The 26,009-nt window shown below is 35.1% G+C and overlaps 1 protein-coding gene across 6 annotated transcripts in view; it reads right to left on the reverse strand.

Moving 5' to 3' along the window:
* Window positions 1-26,009, reverse strand: part of MON2 (MON2 homolog, regulator of endosome-to-Golgi trafficking) — a 119,946-nt gene that overhangs the window by 68,971 nt on the left and 24,966 nt on the right. For 5 of the 6 annotated variants that reach the window (XM_073788423.1, XM_019918267.3, XM_019918266.3 and 2 more), the window contains 7 exons: window positions 23,543-23,672; window positions 21,143-21,237; window positions 19,901-20,026; window positions 15,538-15,732; window positions 4,655-4,779; window positions 4,132-4,268; window positions 3,189-3,342 (listed from right to left, as the gene is read on the reverse strand). In XM_073788423.1, the coding sequence (XP_073644524.1) occupies window positions 3,189-3,342; window positions 4,132-4,268; window positions 4,655-4,779; window positions 15,538-15,732; window positions 19,901-20,026; window positions 21,143-21,237; window positions 23,543-23,672 (962 nt within the window). Of the gene's footprint in view, window positions 1-3,188; window positions 3,343-4,131; window positions 4,269-4,654; window positions 4,780-15,537; window positions 15,733-19,900; window positions 20,027-21,142; window positions 21,238-22,145; window positions 22,335-23,542; window positions 23,673-26,009 lie in introns of those variants that run through there. The other variant, XM_019918270.3, reaches the window with a different exon arrangement.

Below are 26,009 nucleotides of genomic sequence, written 5' to 3' on the forward strand. Positions count from 1 at the left end.
ATCAAACTACCAATGGCATTTTTCACAGAACTAGAACAAAAGATTTCACAATTTGTATGGAAACACAAAAGACCCCAAATAGCCAAAGCAATCTTGAGAAAGAAAAACAGAGGTGGAGGAATCAGGCTCCCTGACTTCAGACTATACTACAAAGCTACAGTAATCAAGACAGTATGGTACAAAAACAGAAATATAGGTCAATGGAACAGGACAGAAAGCCCAGAGATAAACCCATGCACATATGGTCACCTTATTTTTGATAAAGGAGGCAAGAATATACAATGGGGAAAAGGCAGCCTCTTCAATAAGTGGTGCTGGGAAAACTGGACAACTACATGTAAAAGAATGAAATTAGAACACTGCCTAACACCATATACAGAAATAAACTCTAAATGGATTAAAGACCTAAATGTAAGGCCAGACACTATAAAACTCTTAGAGGAAAACATAGGCAGAACACTGTATGACATAAATCACAGCAAGATCCTTTTTGACCCACCTCCTAGAGAAATGGAAATAAAAACAAAAATAAACAAATGGGACCTAATGAAACTTAAAAGCTTTTGCACAGCTAAGGAAAACATAAACAAGACGAAAAGACAACCCTCAGAATGAGAGAAAATATTTGCAAATGAAGCAACTGACAAAGGATGAATCTCATGCAGCTCAATATCAAAAACACAAACTACCCAATCCAATAATGGGCAGAAGATCTAAACAGACATCTCTCCAAAGAAGACATACAGATTGCCAACAAACACATGAAAGGATGCTCAACATCACTAATCATTAGAGAAATGCAAATCAAAACTACAATGAGGTAGCAGCTCACACCAGTCAGAATGGCCATCATCAAAAAATCTACAAATAAAGGCTGGAGAGGGTGTGCAGGAAAGGGAACCCTCTTGCACTGTCGGTGGGAATGTAAATTGATACACTATGGAAAACAGTATGGAGGTTCCTTAGGAAACTAAAAATAGAACTACCATACGACCCAGCAATCCCACTACTGGGCATATACCCTGAGAAAACCATAATTAGAGTCATGCACCACAATGTTCATTGCAGCACTATTTACAATAGCTAGGACATGGAAGCAACCTAAATGTCCATCAACAGATGAATGGATAAAGAAGATGTGGCACATATATACAATGGAATATTACTCAGCCATAAAAAGAAATGAAATTGAGTTATTTGTAGTGAGGTGGATGGACCTAGAGTCTGTCATACAGAGTGAAGTAAGTCAGAAAGAGAAAAACAAATACCATATGCTAACACATATACATGGAATCTAAAAAAAAAAAAGTTCTGAAGAACGTAGGGGCAGGACAGGAATAAAGATGCAGACGTAGAGAATGGACTTGAGGACACGGGATGGGGGAAGGGTAAGCTGGGACAAAGTGAGAGTGTGGTATGGAGTTATATATACTACCAATGTAAAATAGATAGCTAGTGGGAAGCAGCCACATAGCACAGGGAGATCAACTTGGTGCTTTGTGACCACCTAAAGGGGTGGGATAGGGAGGGTAGGAGGGAGACCCAAGAGGGAAGAGATATGGGGATATAGGTATACATATAGCTGATTCACCTTGTTATACAGCAGAAATTAACACAACATTGTAAAGCAATTATACTTCAATAAAGATGTTAAAAAAATAATAATTATGTCTTTGCTCACTCTTATTTCCTCAGATATATCCTTTCTGTTCCTATCTTCACTGTGATCACTCTCTACACCCTTATAACTTGCTTTTTCTTCAAACAGTTAACCATTACCCAACGTGATACTACATGTTTATTTGCATCTTTATTGACTATCTCACTCACTAAAATGTAAGGTCCACAAGAGCAGCAATTTTGTTTTGTGTTGGGATTGTTTCAATTTAAAAAATGAGGTGGGGTAATGAATGAGATAATTATTAATGTCTCCTTCAGTGCTAGAAATCTGATTCTTTTATAACTTGATACTGTAGTATACTCAATCATTAGCCTTTGTAGCAAGGCAAAGCCTATATGAGACAGTAACTTCAATCTTTTAAGTGACTAAGAATAACAATATTTCGGTCCTCCATGACTCTTTACTTTTATAATTTTAGGCAAAATAAAAAGCTGCACAGTAAAATATCATTGTGATGATACAATGCAGGCTGACATATCATACAAATTCATGATTTAAACTAGTCAGAGATTCTGCTTCACAGTTTAAGTCTTGATTTACTGTCACTGGAACAGTGTTTTAATTATGCATATCAATTACTCAAAATATATTAGTTAACTGCCTCACAACTGTGGCAATGTTAAACACATGTAGTATTGGTTGCTTTATCTCTGTAAGCACTACAGTTCACTAAGACTTACTTAAGAAAAATCAACAATACACTGTTGAATATGTAGTTGTTAAACTGAAATGTCTAATGACAAATTTTTGTTTTGTTTGTTTGTTTGTTTGTTTGCAGTACGCAGGCCTCTCACTGCCGTGGCCTCTCCCGTTGCGGAGCACAGGCTCCGGACCACAGGCTCAGCAGCCATGGCTCACGGGCCCAGCCGCTCCACGGCATGTGGGATCTTCCCGGACTGGGGCACGAACCCGTGTCCCCTGCATCGGCAGGTGGACTCTCAACCACTGCGCCATCAGGGAAGCCCCATAATGACAAATTTTTAAATAACACATGTGGAATCCATTAAACACTTTAATTAATTAAACTAAAAGTTCCATGTGGTAAACCCTAAAAATGTGATCAGCCAAACATTTAACTATCCACATACAGAATCCTGAAAGGTAGATATGTCACTACTCCCATTTTATAGTTGAGTACATTGAGATTTTTAAATAGGTAAACTAATTTGCTGAAGATAACTCAGTATCAGAAGACCTAAGTCCACAAGGCCTGAAATCAAGCCACATACTTAAATCAAAAAGCCATACAGAACAAGTGGATAGGTCCTTAGGTAAAGAAATCACATTCTGTTTTGTTATGCTGTTAATAGTCCTCAAGTAGTACAAAAGAAAACAAACAAAATCCAGTCCTAGATAAAATTCTCAAAATATAACAAAAGAAAATTAGTTCTTAAATATGTTAGAAATAGGTCTAAAATTTTAAATATAATGCAGAGAGAAACATTTTACTATAAAATATAAACCCCAACAATAACATTCCTTACAAAATAATGCTACTACTACTTACTAGGTTGCTTTAGCACTGCCTTGTACTGTTACAGTCAGAATAGGTATCCAAGTTCCCCTATATTCAAATGCTGGTAGCAAAGTAACACCTCCACCAATCCCCAACATTCCTGAGTTAGCTGGTGCCGAGACAGGGCCACCTGAATTATTGCTTCCTGTTAGATAAGGGAAAGCAAGCAAAGACACCAATTTACTACTTAATTACAAATCCATAATATTCAAACACTTGGTCAATTTTTTAAAATTATGCTATAGGAATGGATACTGCACAAATAAATGAAATTTACCAATCCTATTTTGGCTACTAGAGAGTCTCCCTGTTTCCCCAAAACACCATTTCCTTCTTTATATAAAAGGTACTAATGAGTAAAAATACTGACAAACTATGTAACATACCTTTTGTTAAATCACTTTTTATCAGAGGTGGGATTAAAGGACAAAAGAGACCACTAATCAGAAAGTTAAAAATGGAAGAGAAAGAAGTTAAAGGGAACAAGAAGCTATACACTGATTTCCAAATTTAAATCACGTTCACCTGTTTTGTTAAAAGAATGACTAACAGACCTCCTTAGTTACTACCTTAGTAGTAACCACACTCTTTAAAGAGAGGCACCAAATGAAGATTCTTCTAAAATGAAAATTAGCATCTAAACTTTTGTTCTTATGTGATGAGAGGAACTGAAAGTATATCAGAGAAGAATATATATTCTGGAAAGAAACATAGTTACCTCAGTGAAATCAAATTATTCTTTAAGTGTAAATCTTTATATTTATATATAAAACTTAAAATACTATAAAGAAATATAAGAAATTATAAAATAAATGTATATATTTAGGTAACCTCAATTTCTCTAGTCACAGGATTTCTGTAAATATCCTCTCAGAATATTGAATATTGTAAATTATGCCAGAATATAAAAACCAAAATATGACTAAGCCTTTACCAGCTTGGTTTGTCGTAGCAGGATTTCCAGTCGGAGGGACAAGAAACAAGGACTGGATAAAAGATCCCAGTGCATTCACAATATCACGAAAAACCTTGGTAGAATGCTGTTTCATATCATAGGACTGACAAAATGACCTGTAAAATAATTTTAAATGTTTTTGGAGAAAATATTTGATTAAAAATGTTTAATTTTTTTTTAATAGCAAGTAATGTTGATAAATCAGTCTCAATGCTATACTTAAAACTTCTTCAGCACACCCGAGTGATTTTACTAACTCTGGACAAAGGTTCAGAATGAGGTCAGTATTCTAAAAAAATTATCTTGGCCATATTAACTCAGTAAATTTAATTGATGGCAATCCCTAACCACACTTTTTGCCCACACATACACCCCTCCATATACATACAATACACAATTTTCTTTGTTTAGAAATTATTATTGAAATAAATATTTAAGCTCTTCCTGTTAGCATAAATATTAACCTATCCATTTAACAAAATACTGCTGAGTAAAGTTTTACCTCAGTAGCTGAGGCTGCACACAGAGTCTGTGTATTGATTCCACTGCAACAGCTCGTAGCCACTGTGGTTTATCTCCATCCAGAAATTTCACCAGAAGTGACAGAAATATTTCACATTCAGTTACCTAAAAAATACAACATTTTTAATAATATTTCTTTAAATCTAAGAGTTATAAATTATACTCTTATTCTTACTCCTACGGACAAACCAATAAAATCTTTTAATTTTAAATAAATTATGATCCTTAATGGGGAGTGGAGAAAAAGAAAAGAAGGGAAAAGTAGTTATATATGGAAAAGATAACAGTAAAAATAGTCAGTGTCTCTCTAAATATATCATCGAAAACTCACACTAATGATCTTCTAACATGGTTAATCTTTTATACCTATTCTTTAGAAAGCACTATGCACCATCATGCCATCCTCATTCCTGGAAGGCAGCATGTATCATGTACACTCATGTACCCTTCATTAATATCCCAACACTTTTTCCATATGTTCTTATGCTGCTTCAGAAACAAAGAGGCAATAAGCCAAAGAATGTCTGGCATATATTTTCTAGTAGGAAATCAAGAAGGAACCTGTAGCAGTTGACAGGTGTAAGATATATAAAGTACTGAGAACAAGGCTTGGTACATAGTTTTGCATTATTAACTATTAGTTATTACCTTTGGTATTAATATAAGCCATCTCCTTTGCAAGCTCTTTATAAATAAATAACATTTAAAGCATATTCTTGACATTATTCATTAAATGTCTGATAACTGAATGAATGAACAAAGGAAAAGTCACCAGTTTATTCAAAGGTTGTTTCTGTTACATATTTGTTGAGGACACAGCAGGACCTCTGGGAAGTAAGAATTAACCTGACATTGTGATCGCTAGGCCAAACTAAATCATACTTCCACACCAAGGACAGCAGGTTATTGGAGGTTTTAGCTGGGGGTGCTCCAAAATGAGTGAGCATAATGCGAGGCAAGGAATTATGAGAATAGAGGAGCCCTCAGGATTTTAGCCCGAAGTCTCAGCAGTTGGTATTTTCTAATGCTTAAAAATAGGACATAATTTTAGGTAGATGCTTAAAAATAGGACATAATTATAAGGATAAAGTAAGAGGGATAACTAAAAATAGTTTCATCCTTAGACTGCTATGACTGGGTAAGTCATAAGGCAGAGCTTTGTCACTGTCCTAAACTTGATATGGTTGAAAAGCACTAGATCAGAAATCACATGGCTCAGCTTCTTTATCCATCAACTTTGTAGATGACAACAAGCTAGGTAATCTTCTTATAAATAAAGGATAAAAGTACCTGCACCTTCCTGAGAACTCAAATGAGAAAAATATGAGTAAAAAAATCCCCTAAACATGACAAAGTGACATGCAAGTGCACAGTGCTTACTCTTTTTTATAAGTAAAATTACCCCTTTTAGTAAAGAACTGAAAAGGAGAGAATCATGCTAGTGACTCACTGGGCAACAGTTTTATCTACTGAAGAGTTTTAACATGAGTAGGTCCTTCAAAATGTGTACTATCTGCTTTAGAGTAAAAGTAGAATTTAAAATGGTGACAGAATTGAAGCTCACTGGTTAGGTTTTCAAGCCAGAAAATAAAGGCTCTCAGAAACATCAAGTACATCACAGCCAAAGGAATTATTAATGTTATAAAACTTGCCTTTAAGAGTTTCCTTTCATTTCCTCTCCTATGAAAAAGTGACTACAGTACAAATCAAACAATCACTCAATTTTATACTACAGCCACTAAAATCTTGTGATTTGGGTAAAAGAGAGAGCCTCTCTCCTGGGGTCTGGAGCTTTGCTCTTGCTTCTTCCCTCCTTGCCAAGTGTGAAACTCTGATCAGAGAACTAGTGTCTGAGGACAATGAATTGTCCTCAAGGGTATCTATCAATGGAAGGTGCCTATTGTGAATCTAAGTTAAGCCTTTCCTCCAAGAGGCTGCACTCATATGAAACAGGTATCTATGGTCCAAGTCCAACTCTTGTGGCACAAAAGTACTCCGTGAACACCATTATACTAGCGTGAAGGGTGATGAATGTTTCTGAATTCCTATAGTCCTTTGGTACCAAATAATAGTCAAGAGACAACTGATGTTTAAGATGAATCAAAGCCATTCTGGTGGAAATTTTCATCGAAATACCACATAGATGTCTGATATGGTATAATGTACATAAGATAACTGTTTGCTTAGGAGACAGTGAAGAAAGTCTTGTAGAATATTTAAATGCAGGAGTCTATTTCTCAGGAGCTGTTTAGTGCTAACAACCTTATAGCTAGTGGATTTGTCAGTGATAAGATTCTTTGTGAGAGAAATATATGTAAAGATGTGGAAAATTAAGTTGCACAAGTCAATTTAGCCCATTCATTCCTTTTTAAAAGCAGTAAGTCAAAGGCAGAAGAGAGATATGCTAGCCACTTACAACTAAGTTTAGTAAACTCCTTAAAGATATGTTCATAAAAAAGACATCTGGGCATGGAGCCTAAGTGTATCAGAGAGCAGAAGAGCACCTAGCTCCGATGACAGGACGTGGAAAGAATATAGTGTACTACCTATATTATATCTGTACCTGAATGACTGGAGCATTCTACTTTCTTCTAATCACTCTCTATATATTAACAGAAGATTAGTTATCTTCTCCGCCCTGAGTTACTTGATAGAATAAGAGATAAGCTGGTGAATACTGGGGAAGAACACTGATTCTCCAGTGCAGTGGTTCCCAAAGTGTGGTCCCTCAGACCATTTCAGTACATCTGTAACATCACACTATTTTCGTAATAAGACTAAGATATTACTTGCCATTTTTAAAGTATTGACATTTGTACTGATGATTCAAAACAATGGTGGGTAAAACAGCTGGTGCTTTAGCAAGAATCAAGGCAGTAGCACTGAACTGTACTAGTGTCATTGTATTCTTCACCATCACACACAATTAAGAAAAGTAAAAGGGTCTATTTCACCTAAGGACCACAATCACAATGAACAAAAATAAAATAACAAATAAAATACAATTATTGATTTTATTAAAGCTGACCCATATGTGCATGTCTTTGTAATTTTCTGTGTGACAAAACAGGAAGTACACATGAAGTACTTTTGCTGTGTATCAAAGTACAATGGTTGTCTGAAGGAAAGGCACAGCTGGGAACTGAACTAATCACTTTTTTTCTCCTATGAGAACCATTTTAACTAAAAGAGTATATGGCAAACTATGACTATTTAGACTTGTGTATATTGCAGATATTTTCTCAAAAATTAACCAAGTAAGCCTGTCACTTTTGGGGAAACAATGGACAGTATTTATTGTCAATGATAAGATTCAAGCTTTCAAACAAAAATTAGAATTTTGGAAAACTTATATCTGCTGTTGTGACCTTGACAGCTTTTTAAAAACAAAAGACTCTTCTGATAAATGGTTGCTGATATTAACATGTGTGATTTTTGGTACTGTATAAAGTATTAACATTTGGAACATTTTCTCAACCATAATAAATGATGCATGGGTAAAGGATACAATTGAAGCATCAGATGAATCAATGAATTTTAACGTAACAGAGTATAAAAATGTCATTACCATGGTTTCATATTCTACACCTTTAAGAAAGAGTCACTGGTTCAGTTTGGTATGAGATCGAAGAAGAATATATACTATTACCTGAAAATGCCATTAAAATAATTCTGCCTTTTCTAACTATATATCATTGTGAGGACAGATTTTCTTCATATGCTTTGACTGAAACAACGTATCACAAAATAATGAAAATAGAAGAAGGTATGAGAATCCAGCTATCTTCTATTAAGCCAGACATTAAAGAAATTTGCAAAAAATATAAAACAATGTGTTTTTTTCTTTGGAAAATATAGGTATCTTTCATGAAAATAAATTTTTCTGTTAACATGTAATGGATTTTAGAATCATCTCAGATTAATTTTTAATACAGTAAATAATATTAGAAATAATTCACATAAATGAAAGCTCCTCAATATTTTTAAAGCGTATAAAGGGGTCCTACAACCGAAAAGTGTAAGAAGTACTACTCTAGTATGTCCTTTAAGATGTATCATTTCCAGGTTTAAATATAGAAAACACAAGAGAAATAAGAGAGATGCATTCCACACCAATCACGTACCTCACCCCACAACAACCACACTTCTAACTTTTGCCCTTGGAGAAACTAGAATGTTTGAACTGTTCCATCCTAATGAGTCAAGTCTCCATGTAACAAATTATAACACTAGGAATTAATGTCATATCTGAAGAATTCATCTTTGCAGCACAGTCCTAGAGCTGCCTTGTTATGAAGGGAAGTTTCACCAGTTGGTCATCACGCCCAATTGATAAGTGAAGAATAGAAGCAGGCTTTTCTCTTCCTTCAAACAGCAACATTCAATCTTTACTGTAGCTGGTTGTGCTTTTATCTCTCCCCATTCTGTCCCCCCAAATCGAGGAGACTAAGATCAAAATATAGAGAATGGTACAGGAGCAGTACAGGAAACGTGGCACTGGCAGCCTTGGAGAGAGGAAGAAATGAGAACTAAGAAAACAGTGAAGAATAAAATGCAGTGGGGTTAAGAGTGTGGGTTTTGGGGGTGTAAAAGAATTACTTAACATCGCAGCTCTGCAGCTTATAAACTGTATGATCTCAGGCAAACTACATAAATATCCTGAACCTCATTTTCTCAGCTGTAAAATAGAAATATGAAGGCCTACTTTACAGGGTTGTAGTAAAGTCTAAATGAATGAATGAATGTAAAGTACTTGTTAGTATCCAGAATATATGTACTCAATATCAGCAATTTCATCTAAAACTGAAATTACTAAAGAATAAGATTTCTGTAGCTATGAAAAAGTCACTGGATGAACCACTAGATAACAGAAGTGGTGAACAGAAACCAAATGCCTTAGTCTGCTTGAGCTGCCATAACAAAATACCATAGACTGGGTGGCTTAGAAAACAGAAATTTATTTCTCACAGTTCTAGAGGCTGGAAGTCTGAGATTGGGGTGGCAGCATGGTTGGGTTCTGGTGAGGGCTCTTTTTCTGGCTTGCAGGCAGCTGCCTTACTACTGTGTTGTCACATGGCAGACAGAGAGAGAGAGCATGCTCTCCAGTATCTCTTTGTATAAGGTCACTAATTCTATCATGGGGGCCCTACCTTCATGACCTCGTCTAACCTAATTGTCTCCCAAAGATCTCATCTCCAAATACTGTCACAGTGGGGGGGTTAGGGCTTCAACATATAAATTTTGAAGGGATACAATTCAGCACCAAGTATTATAAAAATAAAAGATAATTAAGTTGGTAATTCTTGATTTGGGAACAGAAACAAAATGTGAATTCTGCATTTGCTGTGTTGAAGATGTAAGCATGCTGCATTATTGTGGAGAACAGAAAAAAGATGGGGTTCTCCATTTCTGATTAGTGGATATGAAAAGGAAAAGGAGAAATCTCTTTCTATAGCCTTATGTTAATTTAACTAGTTAAACATGTATTTTAGAGAGGGAAGAGAGAGAAGCCCTCCCAAGACAACTCTGATAATACTTAGGGAATAAATAGTGAAGTGATATATATTCGGCCTAGTCACAGGTAATAAACTCTCTCAGTTTTTGTTCATCTGGGAAAGACTTCATTTCTCCTTCATTTTGAAGGAAAGTTTTGATTAGTATTCTTGATTGACAGTTTTTTCTTTCAGTACTTTGAATATATCACCCCATTCCCTTCTGGCTGGCAAGGTTTCTGCTGAGAAGTCTGCTGAAAATCTTATGAACACTCCCTTGCACATGAAGAATCACTCTTCTTTTCCTGCTTTAAAGATATTTTGTCTGTGACTTTTGACAGCTTGATTATAATGTGTCTTGGCTTGGGTCTCTTGAATTAATCCCAGTTGGAATTCTTTGAGCTTCATGAATTTGTATGTCCATTTCCTTCTTCAAATTTGGGGAGTTTCAGCCGTTACTTCTTCAAATAAGCTCTCTGCCCCCTTTCCTCCTCATCTAAGACTCCCATAATGCATTGTGAAATAATAAGAAATATATATGTTGGTCTCCACCCCTGATTTTAGGAGAGCTCCTAAAACCCTTGTAAATAGGGGTGGCTAGGAGCGTCCTTTGTTCTAAGAATTGACTTCTGACCCCAGTTCCTGACACATATCTCCTAAAACCCTTGTAATTTCCTGAATGATAGGAGCATCTGACACAGAGCTCCTAAATCCCTTGGAACTTTGTAAGTAACAGGAGTATCTTTTGTTCTAATGAGGCAACTCTCAAAGGACTCTGGGATAGGGGTTAGTTACCAGAAAGAGCAAACCATGATTAGAAGCTTGGTACTTTCAGCCCCACCCTCCATTCTCTGGAGTGGGAAGAGGGGTGGAAATTGAGTTAATAATCAATCATGCCTATACGATGAAACCTCCCTAAAAATCGCCAAAATATGGAGTTTGGGGAACATCCAGGTTAGTGAACACATTTACATGACAGAAGGGTGGTATACCCCAGCTTCACAGGGACAGAAGCTCCTGCTCTCAGGACCCTTCCAGAATTCACCCTATGTATCTCTTTATCTGCCTGTTCATTGATATCCTTTAAAATATCCTTGCTAAGAAATTGGCAAAAGTAAGTAAAATGTTTTCCTGGGTTCTGTGACTCACTTTATCAAGTTATTGAACCCCAAGAAGGGGTCGTGAGAACCTCCAATTTGTAGCCAAGTTAGACAGAAGTTGTTGGTAACCTGGGGATCCACTACTTGGGACTGGCATCTAAAACAGGGGACAGTCTCGCGGACTGATCCCTTAACCTATGGGGCCTGTGCTAACTCTGGCAGATATCAGAATTTAATCAAAATGTAAGACACCTGGCTGTCAGAGAACTGGTCAGTGTGGGAAAAATATCCACGTTTGGTTACAGAGGTATTGTGAGTGTGAAAGTAAAATACAGTGTGTTTTTCCTAGACATGCATACTGGTCTACTTGAGGTGTCCCACAGGGTCTCTTCATTCTTTTTTCTTTTTGCTCCTCTGACTTGATAATTTCAAATAACCTGTCTTCAACTTTGCTGATTCTTCCTTCTGCTTGATCCAGTCTGTGGTCTATTTCCTCTAGTGAATTTTTTCAATTCAGTTATTGTATTCTTCAGCTTCAGAATTTGTTTGGTTCTTTTTTATAGTTTCTCTTTGCTGATATTCTCATTTTGTTCATACACCATTTTCCTGACTAGTTGTCTGTGTTCTCTTTTAGCTCTCTGAGCATCTTTGTGATGGTTATTTTGAATTCTTTGTTGGGTAACTCACTTATCTCCATTTCTTTAGGGACAATTTCTGGAGGTTTATTTTGCTCCTTTGGTTAGGCCATGTTTTCCTGTTTATTTGTATGTCTTCTTATTTTCTGTTGAAATTTGGGCATTTGAAAAAACAGCTAACTCTTTTAGTCTTTATGGGCTGGCTTTGTACAGGGAAAGATCTTTACCAATCAGCCCAGCTAGAGATTTTGGGGTCCTCTCAAACCTTTTCTGTCAATGTGTCCTCTCTGGGCTTATGTGTGTAATTTCCCAGCTAAAGACGTTTGCCGATTTCTACTCAGGAGCTCCCCCTGGTGTCTGTATGTAGTACTGCAGTCTGTGGTGCTGTATCAAGCCAAGGTATTGGTGCTTCCCCTGGTGTCCGTCTGTGTTACTATAATCTCCCTGGTGCTGTGGCAAGCCACAGGGCTTGACTTTGATCTCAGCAGGCCCCCAGGCGCCCAAGTATGTTGCTGCCTTTCTTTTAAGTGTCCAAGAGTCAGCTGAGACAAAAATCAGTCCCTTGGGCAGTACCCCCAAAAGTCAGGACATTGGTTGCATATTTCACCCTTCTTTTCCACCTGAAGGAGAAGCCATAAGTTGGGAATTTCCCTTGATCATACCATGCTGTGCTGTGCCAGGAGTGGGATGAGGTACAGCGGGTAAGTGCAATGGGTTTTCCTACCCACTCTAATGAACCTTTTCTTAGCCTTGGACTTGCCTGGGGTGCTGTAATTTCTAAGCTGGTTTCTAAAGTTCTCACAAGGGCAATCTGTTCTGTATATTGTTAAGTTGGTGTCTCCATGAGGGGTAGAGTGCCTGGAGCTTCCTATTCTATCATCTTGTCACTCTGCTGTACATTTTTTTAAAAGTTTCTTTGTGGATAGAAACAGACTATAAATAAACACAATACAGAAAATATAACAACTGATAGGTAAAAACTTTCCATCTTTAGAGAAACTAATCTACCTTTCTTAAAAAAGAACTTTAAAAGACTCTTAAACCCTTGGCACCAAGCCCTGATAGTTTACAGTTCCCTAAATAGCAACACATTCTTTTTTTTTTTAATTTAACTTTGTTTTTCTTATATAGCAGGTTCTTATTAGTTATCTATTTTATACATATTAGTGTATATACGTCAAGCCCAATCTCCCAATTCATCCCACCACCATCACCCCCCTCCCCGCTTTCCCCCCTTGTTCTCCATACGTTTGTTCTCTATGTTTGTGTCACCATCTCTGCCTTGCAAACTGGTTCATCTGTACCATTTTTCTAGATTCGACATATGTGCATTAATATACGATATCTGTTTTTCTCTTTCTGACTTACTTCACTCTGTATGACAATCTCTAGGTCCATCCACACCTCTACGAATGACCCAATTTTGTTCCTTTTTATGGCTGAGTAATATTCCATTGCATACCTGTACCACATCTTCTTTATCCATTTGTCTGTGGATGGGCATTTAGGTTGCTTCCATCACCTGGCTACTGTAAATAGTGCTGCAATGAACACTGGGGTGCATGTGTCTTTTTGAATTATGGTTTTCTCTGGGTATATGCCCAGTAGTGGGATTGCTGGGTCATATGGTAATTCTATTTTTAGATTTTTTTAAGGAACCTCCATACTGTTCTCCATAGCGGCTGTATCAATTTACATTCCCACCAACAGTGCAAGAGGGTTCCCTTTTCTCCACACCCTCTCCAGCATTTGTTGTTTATAGATTTTCTGATGATGCACATTCTAACCGGTGTGAGGTAATACCTCATTGTAGTCTTGATTTGCATTTCTCTAATAATTAGTGGTGTTGAGCACCTTTTCTTGTGCCTCGCGGCCATGTGTATGTCTTCTTTGGAGAAATGTCTATTTAGGTCTTCTGCCCATTTTTGGATTGGGTTGTTTGTTTTTTTAATATTAAGCTGCATGAGCTGTTTATATATTTTGGAGATTAATCCTTTGTCTGTTGATTTGTTTGCAAATATTTACTCCCATTCTGAGGTTGTCTTTTTGTCTTCTTTATAGTTTCCTTTGCTGTGCAAAAGCTTTTAAGTTTCATTAGGTCCCATTTGTTTATTTTTGTTTTTATTTTCATTACTCTAGGAGGTAGGTCAAAAAAGATCTTGCTGTGATTTACGTCAAAGAGTGTTCTTCCTATGTTTTCCCCTAAGAGCTTTATAGTGTCTGGTCTTACATTTAGGTCTTTAATCCATTTGGAGTTTATTATTGTGCATGGTGTTAGGGAGTGCTGTAGTTTCATTTTTAGCAACACATTCTGAAATGACTTGATTTCCTACAGTATTGCCAAACAATGTATTAAATATATTATAGATATACCTCACGTGGCCAGAAATAATTATAACTACAGTGCTTATAAAGACTAGTTCTAAATGCATTTTACATAAATGGACTTGGAATAGGAAAAGAACATCTATGACAAGTATAATATAAATATGGAAAAAACCTTTTTTTAAAAATAGTCTCCACAGAATTTAGTATAAACTATCGATACGGTCTAATAGTTTGTTATGTTGTTGGTAATTGCTAACATGTAGCAGATTGACTTTTCATAGATGATCTATAACCAATTTTTTTTTTTTTTTTTTTTTTTTGCAGTACGCGGGCCTCTCACTGTTGTGGCCTCTCCCGTTGCGGAGCACAGGCTCCAGACGCGCAGGCTCAGCGGCCATGGCTCACGGACCTAGCTACTCCGCGGCATATGGGATCTTCCCGGACCGGGGCATGAACCCACATCCCCTGTGTCGGCAGGCAGACTCTCAACCACTGCACTACCAGGGAAGCCCTCTTTTTTTTTTTAAATTCTTTTTTCTTGTGCTGAGAACTTTTTTTTTTTAATTAATTAATTTATTTATTTATTTTTGGCTGTGTTGGGTCTTCGGTTCTGTGCGAGGGCTTTCTCTAGTTGCGGCAAGTGGGGGCCACTCTTCATCGCGGTGCACGGGCCTCTCACTATTACGGCCTCTCTTGTTGCGGAGCACAGGCTCCAGGCACGCAGGCTCAGTAGTTGTGGCTCACGGGCCTAGTTGCTCTGCAACATGTGGGATCTTCCCAGACCAGGGCTCGAACCCGTGTCCCCCACATTGGCAGGCAGATTCTCAACCACTGCACCACCAGGGAAGCCCTAACCAATTACTTTTGTTAATTAAAATTAAGGTAAAATGCTGAATTTGACTTAACATAAAATTAAAAAGAAACATACCATCATATACCATTTTCTCTGAAAAATATTTAAGAGTCAATCATCACATTGAAAGAATTATGATCTGGAATATCACAACATACCCTGCATCCAAAAATTTATGCAAAATAGATACAATATTAGACTGAAAGTAAAAATTGATTTCTTATGCTAGAATTCACCAAATCTCATAATAGGCCATCACTCTTCTTTACATACATTAAAAATGCCACATAAACATAAGAAAGGGAAGAATGAACTTTTGAGTACCTAAGAGAATACCTATAGGTACTCGAAAAAAAAAGTTTGCTTAACTGAAGTGAAAAAGCTAAATACATCATCTTCTCAGAAGAGACTTCATGCGATTACACACACAAACACATATAAAAATTAGCACTTACCAAAAGACTGTAAAATTGCTTAATCAGAACAGATACTACTCTCAGCAAACGCATGCAGATAGGAAAATATGGTTTTTCAACTGGTGCTGGAGAAGATGAAGTGCTGGAACCTTGTCTGAACTTTATATTTGGAGAAAAGAGCTTTATCACAAGAGGACATACCCTTTCTTTGAGGAGGAAACTAAATTCCTGATGCTATTTGCAAAGATTAAAAAAAAAAAGAAAAAAAAGAAGAATTAACTTAGTTTGTACTTAATGCTTATAAAACAGTCTCACAGTTAATAATAATCTTTAATAATCAGTATGAATAATTTAGCTTTATTATAAGTTTATACAGTTTATTATTTTACCATTTTACACACAATTCTGAAATTAGTATTGTTCTTTGAGAATATAAGATCAAACAATATTTCAAGAAGTTTTAAAAAGAATCTAAGTTGAACATTTAATAATTTTGGAATTAAAACGATGTTTATTACTAGGAATTTTAATTTTAGTAGGACACTAGCAATTAAAAACATAAAGAACAAAAGAAAGAAAATACATTACACAAATTCAAACAGATAAAGCATTTAAATAGGCAGCTGACCAAAAATCTGATTAATAAAGTATAATAAATTATATAATTCAGATTTTATTTTGCAAAGATAATTCTATTCATGCATAGAAGATTTACTAATTAATATTTTGTTCTACTTAGATTGCTTGAACAGAACACAAAAAGCTGATAAAAACACAATGACAAACAAGCATAATTATTTTAAAGTCTGGGAATCTTGCAAAGAATTCTTAAATTTTACTTAGAATTATGGCATATTATGCAGAAAAGCTCCCTTAACCTATTAATGCCTTGACTATATTAGCCAAAAGTAGTCCCATTATACTGACAATACAAAGTCCAGTCTATATTTAATGTCTAATCTCAAATATATATTATTCTGTTGTTTTAAGCATCTCAATTTCATTGAAGCCGCAAATCTACCAATCTAATCCTTTAATCTTACCAAAAAAAGGAAAAATAAGGCATAGAGCAGTTTATCTGTTCAGAATCACAAAATTTGTAAAATGTATTTTTTAAAAAAAATCAGGTTCATTCAAGGAAAAAAAATCAGCTTCACTAGAGAAAAAAAAAGAAAGAAAACACAGATAAGTAAAAAATAAAAGCTTTGCTTCATCTCACCTCCCAGAGATAAGTTAGTGAGTCATCATTGTTGACTCCAAATATATATCCTTCTAGTCTTTTATATCCATTTTTTAAAATATCTTTATTGGAGTATAATTGCTTTTATATCCATTTTAATGTACTTTTAATTCTTCCCCCCAAAAAATGGGATCTTAAGAGTTAAGTGATTTGAAATTCTACTCTCAAATCTACAGTAGTTTCACTGACAAAATGAAAAGCATAGTTAAGTCCGTTTTCATACTTTATTAAATAACCTTAGGTATTGGTTAATTCATAAATGTTACAGACAACTCTGAAAAGTTTTATCTATTCACTTTTCCCCCTCACTATTCAACTAGCTGCAACTGGGTTTCCTCCACAACCCCCATCAACCACTCCATCTCCACTGAAACTATTCTCATTATACTCATGATCTCTGCGGACAAACACTGCCCTTTCAGTCTTACCAAATTTCTTTGAAGCACCTGACATAACTGATTACTTGGTTCATCTTGAAGCTTTCTCTGCTTTTGTCTTTTATTATGCCACAGTCTCTCAGATACATTCCTACATTTCTGGCCCCCATGTTCTTAGTCTCTTTTGTATGCTCATCCTTTCATGCCCAACCATTTAACAATGAGGTTCCTCAGAGCTCCAGAATATCAGGTCCTCACTTCCATATGTTATCGCCATAGGTGATCTCATTCACTCCCATACCTTCAATTAAAAACTATATGCCAGTGAAGTTTAAATTTATAACTTTAGCCCAAAACCTTACTTCTGAGCTCAAGATGTATAAATTAAACTACCATTTTGTGTACACTCAGGTATCTCAAAATGAGTAAGTTCAAAACTGAATAAACTATCCTTTCTAGCAAAAGTTCTGCCCATAGAGTATTCCACCTTAGTAGCAAGCAACACATTGCTCAAGCCAGAAAGCCAAAAGTCATCTTTGATTAATAAGTATAATTAGTCCTATAACTCACTGATTTTATTTTGAAGAAGGTAAAAGACTGCTTTTTTTACTCACATTTCAATGATTTATTCAGCATTTACTTGCTGACTGTTTAATATGTACCAAGCACTGTGCTAGGTAAAGGAATTCAAGGTTAAGTTCGATTTTGTCCCTGCCCTTATAAAGCTTATTTTCTAAAAGAGAAGACAGATCCTTTCTTAGAGCCACTGCTCTGGAATATTCTTTTCCTATACTTCATAGCCTTCATTCATCACCAACTCTCCACCAGGTTTGGTACCTATGTTACTCATTTCCATAGCACTTTTTATACTTTTCCCTCACAGCACTCATCATGGCTTATCATTCAGTTAATGTTTTTCTTCCAATTAGATTGGTAAGTGCCGCAAGGGCAGGAATTTTATCTGTCTTATTTAAATTCTGTATCCTTGACACTGAACACATGGACTAGCATATTGTAAGGGATTGGTAAATTTTGATTGGATGAGTGAATAATGAGTGAATGAAAGCAAATATTTCTCTCTTGAAGAAAACTTTGTAGGTGTAAATTTTAGGATCTTACACAGAATAATTCTTTTTTCTCCTCTGCATTATAGCAGGAAGAATAAAGTAGAATAGATTATGGGTACAATAAATCTGGAAACATTTTTTCAAATCTTTTCCTACAAAGTTAAAAAACATAATCCAAACTATAGACATTTCAAATTCAAATTCATTGTCTATGGCCATACCACCCTGAACGCACCCGATCTTGTCAAATTCAAATTCATTTACAAATTCATTCACTCATTCATTTAAATATTTATTGAACACCTGTCATATGCCAGGCACCACTATAGGCACCTATACAACAGTGAACTAAGTCCCTGCCTCATAGAGCTTACTTTCCTGTAGGGGAAGTGAGATCAACTAATGTACAAATACATATGTCAGGAGGAAATAAATGATACAAAGAAAAATAACAAGGAGTAAGAAAGACAAGGGTGCTGCCATGAAAAACAGCCGCCATTTTACACAGTGGTGAGGAAAGTTTATCTGGTAGGTTGACCATTGAGTAAAGACCTCAAAAGAGTAAGAGAACAAGCCATATGGGAGAAAAGCATTCCGGGTTCAGGAAGCAGGAAGTACAAAGGCCTAGGAGCAGAAGTCCACCTGGGTCATTTAGGAACAACAAGAATGACACTGTGGCTAGAGGGTGAGGGCACTTACAAACTATGAAACCTTAGACAAATTATTTAACCCTCTTAAAGTCTTAGCTTCCTCCTGTGTAAAGTAGGAATAACTGGTACTTCTCAGGCATTTGTGCAGCTTAAAGAGAGTATGATATATAAGGAATTTAGCAAAGTCACAGCACAGAGTAGGCAGTCCAAAGTGGTAGCTGTTACAGCTATCAGTTTATACAAGATGATCAGTCGAGTTGTATCTACACTTATCCTATACTAATACAAGAAAGGGAATCATCAGTTAATATTGTTATCATTGAAAGCACTGAACAGTTGTCTAACACGGACCAAAAATTATGAACCATGTAGTAAAAGTTTCAGTCCCAACTCTTGGGCTAAAGGACCTTCTACTTTTTTCTCACTTGATTCACACATTTTTAGGTAAAAGCAAGGATAAAATAGATGACTTAGGGAGGGGCAGCATGGTAGGGAAAGGAGCTAGAGTAGTAGTTAAAAGTTCTAAGTTTTTGTTCAAGATCTGCTAATAACTAAAGAACCCCATGTAAATCACTGAATCACTTTTGGACTTTAGCTTCTTACAGGTAAAATGAAAAGTTTGAATTCTTTCTCACTTTTTCCCCTATTAACCTTCTGTTTTGAAATATTCTGTATAGCACATTAAATTTATTAAGCATTGACGACTTCTTTCTTCCATTTAAATTATGTTAAAGCACAAAGCTGCATACAAACAAGTAAAAAAATTAGTGACAATTTTTTAAGGCTTTTAAATATTATAAAAATAGCTCACGTACCACATTCCTCTGTACACCCTTAGATTGGGAAATGCTTGACTAGACACTCTAGGAATTCCTTCTAATGTTAAAATTTCAAACTGCTTGGGCACAACAAAAATTAAGATATCAGCAAATTATTATATGTCTAAAGTCTAAGGTTATAATTTTTTGCATTTTTTAATGTGGGGGGAAAATACATGTTACTCTCTTGAAAAGTATCTGTGAAAAAATTAAAGATTAATTTTGTTGCAAGATACTACAAATGGCTTACTTGTAAAAAGACTTGTGGAAAATCATTCAAGACTGACTCAAGTAATTCGAGGCCAAATGTTCGGGTCATTTCTGTCATGCCTACTAGCCAGTAAGGGGCATCAGCATTAACCAACTGACAAAGGTCCTGGGAAAATAAATCAAACAATGAATAAAAAATAAATAAAATATTTCACATGCTGGAATGAAATGTCCTTTCATTTTATAGTTCACAAAATTTTTTTTAAAGTATCTCTTCTTAAATAATAGGTTTTACTCCTTAGAAACTAAGTACTGGTAATTCAAATTTTGATTAATTGTATAGTTGATTATGTAAGTAAACTAAATATATAGAGTGCACAGATAAGTGGTTATTCTAACATGGTTTTAATGAAAAACCACTTAACCCTTTAACCAAAATTAATAAAATTTTAGTGCAGGTTAATCTTATTTTATTCACGACAAGTAATGTAAAAATCAGGTATTTGCATATCAAATTACATTAGGTAGAACAGAAATTTAGTACTTTAATTTTCCTATTAAAGGAAGTATTTTATATGACTAGTCATCCCTAATATATCTAGTTCAGGGTTTAATTCATTTTATTTCCTTAAAGTGAAACATAACATTTCATCATGTTAATTAGCTATAGATGCTCTTTAATGTTTTAGAATTTTTTTTAAATACAGGTATCACGGGCTTTTCAAAAGTTCGCTTTACCACTTAGCTTTTACAGAAGACCTATGTTAGCACCTGTTTTCTCTAACCAGAAGAAATCTGAAGAGGATTTTCACTTTTACAGAAAAAAAAAAAAAAAAAAAAAAAAGGCAAAAGTGAAAATCGTGTCAGCACTTGCTTTGCAGCGAGCCCATAGTAGAGGCAGCACACACCCTAGGCAGCAACAGTGGTACTGCCAAGCTCTTTCCCCGGGAACTACACTCAGCATCTCAGCATCAAGCTGCCATAGCTTTGAACTGTGTCTGTGAGCATCTGTGCTTTATCTCGATCTATTTTGTGCATTCGTTAGGTAATTGTGTACTAAGGTAATTGCTTTTTCACTTTAGGCCATTTTGGCTTATGAAAGGTTTCACCGAAATGTGCTACTGTCAGATAGTGGGGGTAACCTGTACCTCTTTGACACTATAAAATTGGACAATTAAAAAAAATGATGCTTAAAAAACTGAATCAGATACAAAATTCCAAAATCAAAAATTCATACAAAACTATATTGTATAATAAAAATTATTCTTATCAACTGAAATACCTGGAAAAGCATATATGCATCCTTAGCACAAGGTTTGAGGGTACTGACAGATCTTCTGTTACTATTTCCTTGGACTAGTACTGGTTCTACAACATCTGCAATCAAAATTAGAGGGGTTTAAGAGTTCATAATGACCGTTAATAAATCATATATACTGTCTAAAAGGTATGCTTAAAATAAATACTTATTTATAGAATTATAAACTTTAATAATAACTTCAGAACCATGCCTCCAAAATGGAAACAAAAATTGGGAATCCCATTTTTACACAAAATGCCATAAAAATCACTCTTCACTATCTTACATTCATTTTAATAAACTTAGTATCTTTACACATACATTTGATTTTCTCAGTACCCCTTTCTCCAGTCTCTTTATTTCATGGATTTAAAATCCACATGATCTTTGAATGTACCATTAAATATCAAACATATAAATATTTATCACATGGTTAATTTCTCTATCATCTCTCCATCTTCAAAAGAATTAACTGCTTGATCTGCCACAAGTACTATGTCAGTCACAGGTATTGACTAGCTAAGAGTCAACTAGAATGGGGCTTCCCAATTTCTTCGAATACTAAGAAGATATCATTCCCTGTAAGCTATGACAGCCTGTTTTGAATAAATGTTGACTCAATGACTACTTGAAAAGAAAGAGGTTCTAAGTATTTTCTACCTTATTAGAAAGCATTAAATGAGATATTAGTCTTTAGAGACATACAGGCAAAACTACCAATCCAGAACTTATATTGAGATTATGAATATACAAGACATTCAAACTGGAGAACTGCCCTGTTTTATCCCTTAAGTTTAATTCCTTAATATTCCAAACTGCTAGAATTCCACCTGCATTTCCCCTAGGAAAAGTGAGACAAAAGTCAGTGGGAATATTCTAATAAACCAACAGACTAAATGTCTGAAACTGAATGTGAAAAATCTGACCAATGGTTAATTTCAGGAAAAGTGAAGCAATTATTAGAGTAGGCACCATTATTACTTACTAGTATTGCCGTTTTTTACCAGTATTACCAAAAAAACACCAAATGATATGAAAGATTGCTAATATCAAGAGTTTAAGGGGAGGGCTTCCCTGGTGGCGCAGTGGTTGAGAGTCCGCCTGCCGATGCAGGGGACACGGGTTCGTGCCCCGGTCCGGGAAGATCCCACATGCCGTGGAGCGGCTGGGCCCGTGGGCCATGGCCGCTGAGCCTGCGCGTCTGGAGCCTGTGCTCTGCAACGGGAGAGGCCACAACAGTGAGAGGCCCGCGTACCGAAAAAAAAAAAAAAAGAGTTTAAGGGAAAGAAAAAACTATGTAAAGGGAAAAAAAAGTTTAATCTTTTGTTTCTTGACTCCATAAAACAGAGAGATTGCTCTTGGTAGCACCTTATGATCTTTTCAACTGATCATGGGAAAAAATTCACTTTTCATCCAATAAGGGTTAACAAATGAAAAAAAGGTTAAAAGTTATCAAATTATAAAAATTATAACAGAAGCACAGTATCTGTAAGCTCTGTGACAGGACATGTTTCTAAGTTTTTAGGAAATGTAAATCACAAAGAAAAAGATGCTAAAAATTACAAATATTTGATGAAAATATGAAAATATTAAACTTTACATTATATAAATAATCTTGATTAATACATGTTAATAGGCAGAGACAAAGATTCACATGAGGGAAGCTCACTCTTGGGAATTTACCCTAAAGAAATAATTCATATGGAAATATATATGTAGGAAGACACTCAAAACAATACTAAACTATTGAACACAAGTAGTTCATTAAATTATAGAATAGCCACAAAATATAGTGCAACCATTAAAATTTCAATTACAAAAATAACATGAAAAATTCATATAATGTAATGTTTGGCTGAAAATACTTATAATGCAACATCTGGTGTGAAATGTGAAATTATCATCTTCGATATGAAATTATGAATATATTAGAAATAAACATGGAAAATAGAGTCCACTTCTTAGGGTGATAAAATTATGGGGGATTTATCTTTTGAATTGCCATTATCAATAATAATGAAGTTAAAATGAACAGGCTTTTTTAAATTTTTTGTGTGTGATACGCGGGCCTCTCACTGTTGTGGCCTCTCCCATTGTGGAGCACAGGCTCCGGATGCGCAGGCTCAGTGGCCATGGCTCACAGGCCCAGCCGCTCCGCGCCATGTGAGATCTTCCCGGACCGGGGCACGAACCCGTGTCCCCTGTCTTGGCAGGTGGACTCTCAACCACTGTGCCACCAGGGAAGCCCTAACAGGCTTCTTAAAGTATTCTAATTTTTAGGTAGCCTAAGTTCATAGGGGAATGGCTGACAATCAATAAAAGAGAAAAGCATGGATGTTAGAGCCACCCACTGTCAAAAGGAAACAACTTTTTTCACTTTACCTCTGTGTCGTTCATCTTCAGCAACCATCCTCTCAAAAACAACAGTAACAACTTGTCGCACTGTAGCAGCAGCTGTATTATTTGTAATATTATCTTTTGTGAAGTGTAGTCGAAAACAAAGAACAATTGCCTGAAAAAATAATTTCCATTTAGTGTGAAATAAGATTGAGGAACATGGTTATTATCTTTATTTTATCTGATGTAACCCAAAATTAAATAATTTGTTTTGCTGCTTCAATCACCTACACTAAAAGTCTCACTCTTTCATATAACAAAACTACAAAAAGCTCAGCATTTTGAAATAATTCAAACTCTCAGTAAATACACAGACACATAAGATTGACCAAGGTAATGTGAAATACTCCTTTCACAATCTGGTTCTTTTAACATGTATACAATAATGTGTTGTGCTTTTATTTTCCCAGAACTTTTTTTTTGCAAATAGCAAGTACTCAAACTTTGTTGTATCACTAAATCACCTGCAGAAATACTATATAAACTTGCTAAGCATATAAATGAATAAAATAATTTTTAAAAAAGGAATCATTTTTTCTTTTAAAATCAACTTTATTAAGGTATAATTTATATACAATAAACTGTATCCCTTTAAAGTATATGATTTTATGAGTTCTGACAGTTATATTCACCTATGGAACTACTGCCACAACCAAGTATGACATTTCCACCATCCTAAAAGTTTCCTTGTGCTCTTGCAGTCCATTTTTTCCTCCACCCTTGGCCCCAGGTAACCACCAATCTGCTTTTATCACTATAGATTAGCTGGTATTTTCTATACAAATAGAATCATTCAGTATGTGCTCTTTTCTGTTTGGTTTCCTTCACTTGTAATATTTGTGAAATTCATCTACGTTTTTCTTTGTATCAGTAATTTATACTTTTTTATTCCATGGTATGACTATACCACATTCTACTTATCCATTCACCTCCTGATAGACATTTGGGTTGTTTCAGTTTTTGGCTACTGTACAAAAAGCTGCTGTGAACATTCACATACAAATCTCAATGAGGACATGTATTTTCATTTACCTGGGTAAGTAAACACCTAGGAGTGAAATGGACAGATCACATAGTAAGTATAAGTTAAAATTTTAAAGAAACTGTTAGTTTTCCAAAGTTGCTTTACAATTTTATATTCCTGCCAGCAGTATGTGTGAGTTCAAAATTATTCCATATTCTCAACAACACTTGATATGGTCAATCTTTTTAAATCTTAACTATTCTAATGGGTGTGTAACAATATCTCCTTGTGGTTTTAATTTGCTTTTCCCTGATAACTAAAGATTCTGAGGCACTTTCCATGTATTCATTAGTCAGCTGAATAGATTATTTTGTAAAGTGTCTGTTGAAATCATTTGTCCATTTTTTATTGGGTTGTCTTATGAATGAGTTGTAAGAGTGTTTTCAATAAATTCTAGATAAAAGTGCTTTGTCAGATATTTGTGAATATTTCCCCCCATTCTGTGGCTTCTTTTATGATTCATGGGTTTGTGCCCTACCTAAGAAGTCTCTACCTACCCCAAGGTCACAAAAATTTTCTCCTATGTGTTCTTCTAGAAGTTTTACAGTTTTAAAAGAAGCCATTCTTGGAGGAAAACATAATAATGGTATTTTTAAATACTATGCCTTATCATATTAATTATATTAAACATTTAAAAGAAAGCAAGCCTTTGATACCACTAACACTTTTAAAATTTCAACATAAAGGAAAAGTACATGTTATAGAGAAGCTTTCCTATTACCCAATTTTATATTATTTCTTTATACTTCATTTTTCATCCCCAAATATTACATTTCCAAATTAACCAAAATACCAAAATAAATCCTATATTTATTTATAAAACTATAATCAGTTCTTATTGCTTGGGTAGGTCAAATGATAACCTTTTATAAAATTTTAAATATATGTATCAGAACAATAATTTGATAGCTAGAAACCAAGAGGAACTATATACAACAAACATATATATAAAAATACATTAAATATTTTATAAAGCAGGTATGGGGTAAAAGAATAAGCTATTTGCAATTAAGTAAAATCTCATTATATCCTAAGAACATCAAATGAATAACTAGAAAAGAGATATAGTCTCTATACAGTATACTGTGATGGTATACTTTGCTACTTTACAAGTCAACCATCCTTAAAGGCATACAAATTATAATACAACTATTACTGAAATTCCAACAATTTCCCTAAATAGTAAATCATTAAGTAAAGACTGGTTTTTATATTACTTGCTGTATTTTCTGTTCTTTAGAAATATTTCTTAATTTTAAAAAACTTTTTAAAGAGTGAAACAAATAATAGAACAGCTGTTATATGTTCCTAAAGAGGGTGGGAATAAGAAAGGAATGAGAAATATTGCAGCCTTACCTAGTATCAATGTATGCAGTATCAATGTATGCAATCATACATGCAGCCTTACCTAGTATCAATGTATCAATG

The sequence above is a fragment of the Tursiops truncatus genome, chromosome 11 (genome assembly GCF_011762595.2).
Source record: "Tursiops truncatus isolate mTurTru1 chromosome 11, mTurTru1.mat.Y, whole genome shotgun sequence".
In the NCBI taxonomy this organism is placed as follows: domain Eukaryota; kingdom Metazoa; phylum Chordata; class Mammalia; order Artiodactyla; family Delphinidae; genus Tursiops; species Tursiops truncatus.